The 10,167-nt window shown below is 44.8% G+C and overlaps 1 protein-coding gene across 1 annotated transcript; it reads right to left on the bottom strand.

Annotated features, from left to right (window-relative positions):
- Window positions 1–2,111: 2,111 nt before the first annotated feature.
- LOC131264672 (dynein axonemal assembly factor 1 homolog) lies at window positions 2,112–9,505 on the bottom strand. The gene is made up of 13 exons (XM_058266942.1): window positions 9,465–9,505; window positions 9,299–9,390; window positions 9,096–9,235; window positions 8,920–9,007; window positions 8,698–8,840; window positions 8,535–8,633; window positions 8,406–8,470; window positions 8,258–8,343; window positions 8,156–8,199; window positions 7,573–8,082; window positions 5,324–7,217; window positions 2,255–3,472; window positions 2,112–2,173 (listed from the first exon to the last, which is right to left on the bottom strand). Exons 1-13 carry the CDS (start codon window positions 9,503–9,505, stop codon window positions 2,118–2,120), a joined length of 4,476 nt encoding a protein of 1,491 aa, XP_058122925.1. The 3' UTR covers window positions 2,112–2,117.
- Window positions 9,506–10,167: the final 662 nt, after the last annotated feature.

The following is a 10,167-nucleotide window of genomic DNA, read 5'->3' as shown; positions in this document are numbered from 1 at the left end:
AGATTCGTCGAACCTTACATCTCGAGCGATGACTATTTTTCTTTTTCGACGATTCCAAAGGCGGTATCCATTAGGAGCGTAACCAATCATTATAACTTCCTCACTTTTGTCGTCCAATTTTTTTCGCAATTGAGTAGGAATCCACGCATACGCCTTACATCCAAAAATCCGTAGTTTTGATAAGTTTGGTTTTTCTCCAAACCAACATTCCGCCGGCGTTTTTTCTCCCGGAATTGCTACCGTTTCACTGCGGTTTATTAAATACACCGCTGTGGTAGCTGCTTCATACCACATCGATTTCGGCATCGAAGCATCTATCAACATAGTTCTTACTTTTTCCATCAATGTACGGTTAAAACGCTCAGCCACTCCATTCTGCTGAGGTGTATATGCAACTGTAGACTCAACTTGTATACCTTTTTGCCTATAAAATTCTCGTTGCGCAATCGAGCCATATTCACGACCTTGATCCACAGTCAGCTTTGATATTTTTGATCCAAATTGTGCGGTAACAAGTGCTTCATACTCCTTGAACTTTTCAAATACTTCCGACTTGTTCTTTAATGGATAGATCATCGCGAAGTGTGTTTTGTCATCAATGAACGACACGTAGTACCTAGTCCCATCCCATGCTGGTGGATTGATAGGTCCGCACACATCTGAATGAATTCGTTCCAGAATTCGATTTGCTCTCGGTCGTGTTCCATGGAAATTTTCGCGGCACTGCTTACCCTTTGCACAAGCGTCGCAAAATTCGCTTCTTCCTGGTTCGAACTTCACTCCTAACGCCAAATTCTTGCGCATAATTTTGTTCATTCCATCTTGGCTTAGATGCCCTAGACGACGATGCCATACGTTATTTTCTAGTTTGTTACACATGTTGGCAGTATGTCTGTCCACTCCGAGTACGAGTTCATACATGTTTCCTTTCACTGGCGCTGTAGCGATAATTTCATTATTCATTTTGATCACTGCTTGCTTCTTTCGGAACAAAACTTCTGCTCCTCCATCCGTTAACTTTTTTACGGATATCAAATTGTCGCGAAGGTCTTTTACATATAAAACATCACGAAAGTTCAGTGGTACACCTTTGTTGCTAATGCCGTTAATTTCGCCAATTTCATGTGCTATTATATCAGTATCATCTTTTGCCACACTCAAAGATACTGGCGACGACAACTTCTTTACCAAGTCGAAAAATATTTTTCGATTTACCAAATGGTCACTCGCTCCGGAGTCCAATTTGAATTTGATGAAATTGTTTCCGTTCGTCTTAGTAGGCAAATCTTTTGCTAGCATGAAGCTGCAACCTTTATACCGAGTAGCAACATGACTTTCTCTCTTTCGGCAGTCCTTCTTCATGTGTCCTACCTGACCACAATTGTGGCATTTTCCGTTAAATTTTCCAGCACGTTTGCTTCTAAACGATTTGTTCCCGGCAAACGCCATTGGTTTAACCTCATCTATACCGTTCTGACGATCCAAACGTTTATTTTCTTCAGCCAGCAGGCGTTGTTTCACAATTTCCAAGTTTAGATCCTCTTCTTTAATGTTTTCAAGGGCCGTAACCAGAGGATCATATGAGTCCGGCAGACTCAAAAAGAGCTGGGACACCAGATCGCTTTCTTCCATGTTCCCACCGGTCATTTTCAGTTGCCTTACCAGGTCGTCAAAGGCCAACAAATGACTTCTCATTGACGATTCCTCTTTCATCCGCAGACGCCCAAGTTGTTTCCGCAACAGCGTCTGACTGGCCACAGATTTTCTAGCGAAGGTTTCGCTTAATCTTGCCCACATATCCTTAGCGGTTCTCTGATCCTGGACCACTTCTAGGACTTCATCTGCTAGGAATCCGACGATATAATTTTTTGCTCTGCGATCCGCTTCCGTGAACAATTTTGCACTAGCCGCCTCTGATGGCACATCTTCGTTGAGCGTTTGCAACACACCAGCCGCATCCAAGAACATCTTTACACGGAAACTCCAGTTTCCGTACCCGGGACCACCAGAATATTGTGGAATCCCGTACGCAGCTTCCTTCGGGGTGCCCATAACCTCTTTTATAGACAGCTTTCCAGACTGCTTTGATATCAAAAACTTATTTTCCTCACGCCGTATCAGTATTCCACCGTAACGCATTTGGTTTTGAGGTATTCATTTAAAGCTTCTTTCCCTGTGGAGAACAAAAGAAAAACCAAAAAGAAACCAATGAACATTCTACGGTCGGTTCTTTCCCGCAGTCAATAGCACTTACCTAAATCCTTTCCAAATCCACTCTGCTTGAATCCACCGAACGGTGCGGCAACGTCCGTCTTGTTGTACGTATTGATAAACACTGTCCCCGCTACGACCTTCTCGGCAAACAGGAGTGCCTTCTGGATGTCCTTGGTGAACACACCGCTAGCCAGCCCGTACTCGGTGTTGTTGGCGCGGGCAACGAGTGCCTCAAAGTCGCTGCTGTGGAACTTGGAGATGACCATGATTGGTCCGAACGACTCCTCCTGTGCGATGTGCATATGATCCTCGACGTCGGTGAACACGGTCGGCTCGAAGAAGAGTCCCTTGAGGTGAGGTACCCGCTTACCGCCACACACCAGGGTGGCACCTTCCTTCACTCCCACGGTGCAGTACTCCTGAAGCTTTTGCAGGTGGGCCAGATGGTTCTGGGGACCATGCGCCGTGGCACGGTCCAGTGGATCACCGATCTTCATCGTGCGGATACCCTTCACCACCTTTCGCACGAACTCATCATGCACACGATCCTCCACGAAAAGGCGACCGGCGGCGATGCAGTTTTCGCCCTTGTTGAAGAACACCGCCGACATGCCGAGCCGGACCGCCTCCTCGAGGTCGCAGTCGGCGAAGATGACCAGCGGCGACTTGCCACCGAGCTCCATCGAGCACTTTTTAATGTTCGACTCAGCGCACGACGCCATGATGCGCTTGCCGATCGGTGTTGAGCCGGTGAAGCCGAGCTTGCGCACCAGCGGATGGTCGGCCAACGCTTGGCCGGCCAGGGAACCGGTCCCGGTGACGACGTTGATGACGCCGGGCGGGAACCCGGCCCGAACCGTCAGCTCGGCAAACTTGAGCGCCGTCAGTGGACACACCTGGGCCGGCTTGATGACGACCGTGTTGCCGGCCGCAATGCACGCCGCCATCTTCCACGAGAGCATCATGAGCGGATAGTTCCAGGGTGTGATGAGCGCGCATACACCGATCGGTTCCCGTTTGGTAAACGTCAGTACGTGGTTTGGCCGGGCCGGGCTAACCGGGATGGTGGTGCCCTCGATCTTATCCGCCCAGCCGGCATAGTAGCGCCACGCATCGATCGACATACCAACGTGGGTCTTCAGTGCGAGTGTATAGACAGCTCCTGAGTCAATCGATTCGATCGTCGCTAGTTCCTCTTTGTGTTGTTCCATCAGCTCGGCCAACCGGAACATCATCTGACCCAGTGGCGGATCAAGCCCTTCGGAGGCCCTGAGCGGAATTGTAGTAGAGGCCCTTCAAATAATAACTCATTGTAAAAGTTCAGACTATCGAGTCACATACCCACTTCATCGATAACGATAACAAATTATGAATTAAATTTTGAGATAACACGATAAGCATTTCATTTTTCAAAAAAATGTGTACATTGATTTGATTCATGTTGCAGTTTCATGTTCTTTCTATCATCAGGGGACATATTCCGTATAATATTTTAAAAGTTTTCGAAACTGACTCGTATTCCTTAGCCTTTTGTAATGTTTGAAATTTTACATTATCACAAATGAAATAGAATGCATTAATTATGAATTTGTCTTTGATTGAAAATTTGTGTTCACTGTTTCGTGTCGCTTACGGACACAATTTTCTTCTGAAAGAACTGAACTGAAAGATAACTCGTTAGTTGTTATTTCTACATTACTATTTATTATTAATTTGTTAGCTGTTATTTGCAAAATCTGCGCGAAAACGCTGGATGAATGTTGCTAACGATTGCAACAGCACTGATCCTTGCAATAGTGCACATTCAACTGTGTGAAGTGACTTGCTTGTAGCATTTATTTTCTGAAGCGTGTTCCAAGTTACGGTTATTAAAACCACCTCATATTTACTCATTTGTTGGACAAGCGCGTTTGTTTCATCTATTGTTATTGCTTTTTCATCTTTATCGTTACAAATTTCTTGCAATGCATTTTTGATTTCTCCAAAGCCGGTTTTTAAGTCTAAAACCGCGTCGACTCTAGCTGACCACAAAGTCAGAGAGCACCTTTTTAAAAACTGTTATTGAATGATTGTTTTCCTTTTTCACTCACTTCTTTTCACTTCAAAATTTTTCAAAACTCAAGTATTTACCAGCCATATTTGATGCAAAGTCAAATGGCTCTCCTCTACAGTTTGCAATGTCCATAACTATTGTTATTTAACCCTTCTTGTTTTAAGCAAGACGAATTTAAAAATTTAATAGTACTGAATAACATATTTGATTTAGCACTTCTCTCGAATAATTGTGTTCCTTTCCCCTTTCTTTGATTAACTTTGTATCATTAGTTTGGGTTATACTAAACCTTTTGTACAAGGTACATATAGATGTGATGTGTTCTTTTGATGCGTGGATACTAATTAACACATTTGGGAGTTTCCAAAAATAATAGCCAAGTGCTTTCTTCTGATTCTCCGTTGTTTTTTTCGGTAAAAATGTCCTGTATTGAACTTTATGCAGTAAACGTCATCCTCATCTTTATAAAGCGGTTTTTGAACTTTCGATAATGCCATAATCTGCAGGCTTTTTTCATTACGTGGCAAATGAAAACGTCGGAAAAGATTAGTTTTGGGATAGTTGAAACAATTATTTTAGTTTCCTGTTGGCTCTCAGACATGGTAGTTGTTTCTGGCTCCGGGATCTCCGGTGCTCTAAAGACGGCTGAAGAGTCTGCATTTTTGTTGTCAACCACGTTCAAACTGTTTTAAATGTTCTTTAATTTTTTCCAAAGCAATTTCTTGAGAATGAAAAAATTCTTCTTCTTTCTTAATTTTCAATTTACTGCTCCACTTTCAAACCGCTTCATTTTAGTCGCTTGCTTTGCATGATTATGTAGTCGTTAATAAACTTGTATGTCGCTAATACTTACCTAACTGATCATAGTAATATGGTAATTTCTAGCAAAAATTGCAAGAACTCTTCGCTTCTATCAGTTGTTTGCACACGAGCTTGGTTAACTCTCATTTATGTAGTATGTTTAATGGGGTTCCATGACTGGCGAGGCCCCCCTGACCGGCGAGGCCCCTGGCGGCCGCCAACTCCGCCAATAGGTTAATCCGCCACTGATCTGACCCCGTTCACGAGCCGACACATTCGTCCACACGGTCCTGAAAGCCTCATCGGCACTCTTTACCGCCTCGTCGACGTCACCCTTTGAAGCGGCCGCTACCGCGCAAATAGCCTGTTCCGTCGTGGGATTTATAATTGGAAGTGTTTTACCACCCTCGGCATCGATGAACCGGCCACTCACAAACATCTGCGTGGGCACGACAATTTCCCTTCGGTTCGCCTTAAGCACCACGTGTCGGAAGTCATATCCAATGTTTGCACCAACTCCAACCGAATCGTTTCCACTGCGCAACCGAAGCACCACTTCCTGCATGAACTCACCGTACGTCGGAGCCATGAAAAGGGTTTCGTTGCTAATCGGCACCTCGAGGGTGTCCTTTACCTCCTCCACCAGGCGCACGACATCCATGGAGCCAGCGCCGCACGCAAAGAAGTCCGTCTCCGGCTCGATCTCCACCTTGAGGATCGCCTTCCAAATGCCCCGCAGGATGGCGTCCGATTCGAGCTCCTTCTCGGTCAGCTCGAGCAGTGCGGCCGGCTTGGCGTTCGCCTGCTCAAACCACTGGCTAGCCTGGATCACCTTATTGCCCCGCTTGAGGCGCTTCACCTTCACCAAGCGTCCATCGGTGCCGGTGATAAAGATTCCTTCTTCAATTTCAATGCGAGAACCGGGTTCAATCCCATCACCTTGCTCGTCGTGTTCAAACAGTGCAGGATCAAATGAAGCCCCACTTGATTCCCCGGATGACATGGGTTGATCGTTTCCGGTACCGACTTCAACGGCTTCGACGATCCGCTCGATGGTGCTTTGCTGAGGGACTTTATCCATCGCGTCGTTGAATTCGTCCTCATCATCTCTATCCACTTCCTCCTCAATGGTCTGTATCATGTTGTCGACCCTCTTCAACTTCTCACTGATTTGGCCGTAGTCATCCATAATGTTCGCCAGCTGGACGTGGATGCTGTCGATTTGTGCATTGTACTTATCCTTGTGCGCCGTAACTCGATCGATCAATGTCTGCAACTTTGCCGGACCTTCGCGGAAAACATCCAAGCGGTACTCGTTTAAGTTGTGCGGCTTACCCCCGATCGAAATCGTCGGACTCTCGATGTCCATATCGACTGCTGCGTGACCCTTCAGTAGCCGTTCGAAGACGCTCTCCTTGGCCAAGCTTGCACTGGCCTCCGCCCGTTCCTGGCGCACTTGTTCAATTTTACTCGCACTCGACTGGCGCTCCATCGACTTCAGAACGCCATCGTAGATGAGTGGTTCCGTCCGCTGCGATTTGGCCGTCTGCGGACGCACCAGCTTGTGCCGGTTCTTCACGACACACTTCGGGTCGCGCGTGTCCACCGAGCGGAAGAACCGTTTGTACTCGTCGATAAACTCCGTGATCGTATTCTGCCGATCCAGCTTGCTACCGAGTGCCCCCGTTTCATCATCCGACTCCGAGCTGCTGCTAGTCGACGACGGGTCGGTGCGAACAAGGGACGCCAACTTGCGGTGCTTCCTGGGGACAATCTTGTCGAACATGTCCTCGCTGTCGGAGGTGTCCGAACGGGAACTGTACGCCACGCTGCTGTTGCGAATGCAGCTGTCACAATCCGTGACGAGTGTGGGATCCGAGTTGGAATCCGACCCGGTGACGTAATCAACGGAAGCGACGGAAGGCTTCCGCTCTCCCTCGCATACATCATCATCCTTGGAGGTTCGAGGAATCTCTTTCCCGTCACTGCACGACGGTTGCATGGTGATTGAAATTTCCTTCGAATGTATTACGACGTTAAGTGTTTCCTCTTTTTCGGCCGAAGCTATTTTACTTTCTTTTTCATTTTCAATCTGCATCGCATTGAATGACTCTTGTGTTGTTACTATGAGTTCATCCACCGTCTTACACTGTTTTCAGGGCCAGTTCGTTCGCATCAAGCTGCTCTTTGCCAGTAGTAGGCAGTGAATTGCACGCGCAAGGTTTTTGTTTGGCATCGTTAGGAACCAGTTTGGGTTTGTTAAGTTTAACTTTGCCGTTATCGGTAGCAACATTGGCGCGACGAGAAAAGATCGCGTTGTTGTCGCGCCAATGTTGCTACCGATAACGGCAAAGTTAAACTTAACAAGCCCAAAGTGCTTCCTAACAAAACCAAATAAAAGCCGTGAGCGTGCAATTGACTGCCTACTACCAACAAAGAGCAGCTTGATGCCGACGAATTGGCCCTGAAAACAGTGTAAGATCGGTTTCAGATTCTGTTCGTGCCAGAGGTGCATCGAGGTTTTCACCATCTCTTATATCATCCTCAAACGCCTTCACCATGTTCTCGCTTGTACCAGAATGTTCTTCTTTCTCTGGCTCGTTTGCAACTGCTGGAGATATGGCATGTGTTTCCTCCAAAGCCTTCTTTTCTAATGTCATCTCGTTTATGGTTGGTGTCGAGTCGTCCTGATATTGTTCATTCGAATCTTTCCTAGCTGTTAGCAGGTGGTATTCTTCGTTGCTTATTTCTTCGACAAGCGATCTTTTCATATTATCCTTGTTATTGACTGCCGCATCTAGGCTTGGCTTGTCTTTTCCATCAACACCACTCCACTGACCGTAAGATGTTGAAGGCGAAGGAGATGTTTGTCCATCTGGAAGCTGATTGAACAAGGCTTCCGTTTCTTTCCACGCTTCCAAATTGGATAACTCCTGCATATCCTGTAATTCTGCCTTTGTGTTGGACGATTCATTTTTCTCTACATCTGCTTCCTCGTCGCTGCTCGTTTTAAGCTGTTATTAAGAAGATATTGTGCTGTTAGTTTTGGAAAACATTTTGATTATTTTACAGTTGTCTATACATTACCAATTCTGGTTCGCCATCCCCTCGATGACGGAGACGTAATGTAGCTAAAATTTAGAGAAATGTTGTATTAAAAAGATTTAAGGATTAGTTGAGGTAACGAACCATTAATGTTCCGTCTCATTTTACGCTGCTCTTCTTTCTTCCATCGTTGATGCTCTTTAAGCTCTTCTTGGTATCCACCACGTTTCCTGGAAAACAAGAAGTATTATACAATTTCTTTTCTACAATCACCCAAAATGTTGTACATTACCATGCTTCAGCACATGCTCTGTCTTTATCGAAAACTGGACGGGAGTTGAGGTATGTGAGTGTTTTCTGTAAAATATTTAATTAATATTAACAATGGCACACCGAGAAGGACTCTCAGTTTAGAACTCACACACTCCAGTATTAATGTTTTGCGATAGGAAGGTATTTCATTGACCACCGGATTCCCCGTCAGTGTTAGCACGCGCAGCCCTTTCATAGCTCCAAGAACCTGAATGGGATCGAAAATGGATATAGACATACAGACAGCTAAGCCTGGACTAGACCGATCTTACCTTTACGATAGCAATATCTTCGATGCGATTGTGTGAAATGTCGAGGACGGAAACAAAATCACACTTTCGAAGATCCTCCACACTCTCGATCGATTTTAAATAATTGTGTGACATGTTTAGTGTGTTCAAGACGGGCAAAATGTCTGCCATACAAAATTTAAATTGTTACGTTTAGTTAGGGTCTCATATAACCTTTGCTTGTTTTCTAGCATTACTATTTACCGATGCCACAGTTTTCTACCTTTGTTATGTGGTTATGCGAAAGGTTCAGAGTATCCAGCTGTTTGCAATGTTCGAGGTTTTCTATTTTCTGCAGTTTAGAACATAGAATGCGGATCAAACAGAATGCTCTCGAAAGTTGATATGAAACATAAAAATCAATACATATCGGTACTGACCTTGATGAGGTTGTTGTGCAAGTACAGACAGCGCAATAGGGGTTGGTGTTTCAGATCGGAAATGCTGGAAATGGCGTTGCATTCAAGCCAGAGACATTTCAATCCAACGTACTCCTCCAGGCAGTCGATCTCATTGTATCCTATTGGAGGATAAACATGTTTATAGAAAGGGATCGCTCAATCATCACGATCAAATTTCTCACCTGAATAGTGTAGATACAGAACTTCGTTCAAGTGTGGCGTAAGATAGAGTTTATTCTTACGACACGATGCCTGAATAGTTTTCTTGGTCATTCTTTGGGTGTGGAAAAAAGGTAATGATTATTTGTTCACCAACAATTTGCCATCTAAACTGGATAAACTACTCACTTTTTGGGCCCGAAATCATTTTCTACCTCTTCGTGCACCATCGTGATGAGTTTAACTTGGAAGAAAAATTGAACCTGCCACCTGTTCGGAAAAACTACACTTGTGTGGAAGAATATAAACACGACTTGCTCGATCGGTGGTTAAACTGCAACACCCTTTATTCCAGTTCTTTGCTTACTTATATACACGAGAACTAGTTCTTTCGATGAACGTTGCTATTCGTTACTTCTTAATACTCCTCCTCAACGTTCATTTAAATTCAACATTTGCACCATCTTTGAATGCTTTACATTTCCTAACGGTTTCGTCAATATGTCTGCTCTCATCATTTCCGATGGACAATATTTCAGTTCAATGATTTTCTTTTCACAAAGGTCTTTTATAAAATGTTCCTTTGTATCAATATGTTTCGATCGTCTACCAGATCTTCCTGTCTTAGCGAAAGTTAAACATGCCTGATTATCGCCATATATAGTTATTGGTTTCGTTAAATTTTCTCCTAAGTCAGATAAGAGTTTTCTGAACCACACTAATTCTTGGCATGTCTCGCCCAAAGCTATGTACTCAGCTTCCATTGATGAGAGGCTTACTGAAGTCTGTTTATGGCTCGCCCAAGAAACAGCTCCTCCTGCGACAAAAATCACGTATCCAGTAGTCGATTTTCTAGTGGTCCTATCTTCAGCCCAATCTGAATCGGTATAGG

This window comes from Anopheles coustani, chromosome 2 (assembly GCF_943734705.1).
Source record: "Anopheles coustani chromosome 2, idAnoCousDA_361_x.2, whole genome shotgun sequence".
NCBI classification, from domain to species: domain Eukaryota; kingdom Metazoa; phylum Arthropoda; class Insecta; order Diptera; family Culicidae; genus Anopheles; species Anopheles coustani.
This window is presented reverse-complemented; position numbering and strand designations above follow the sequence as displayed.

What these genes read in the sequence shown, in the direction of transcription:
- LOC131264672 (XM_058266942.1), bottom strand. Translation starts at nt 9,505, where the DNA reads ATGGTGCACGAAGAGGTAGAAAATGATTTCGGGCCCAAAAA. An exon ending in TGCACAACAACCTCATCAAG is followed by an intron (nt 9,008 to 9,095) that starts GTCAGTACCGAT and finishes TCTAAACTGCAG; the next exon opens with AAAATAGAAAACCTCGAACA. An exon ending in AAACATTAATACTGGAGTGT is followed by an intron (nt 8,471 to 8,534) that starts GTGAGTTCTAAA and finishes AATATTTTACAG; the next exon opens with AAAACACTCACATACCTCAA.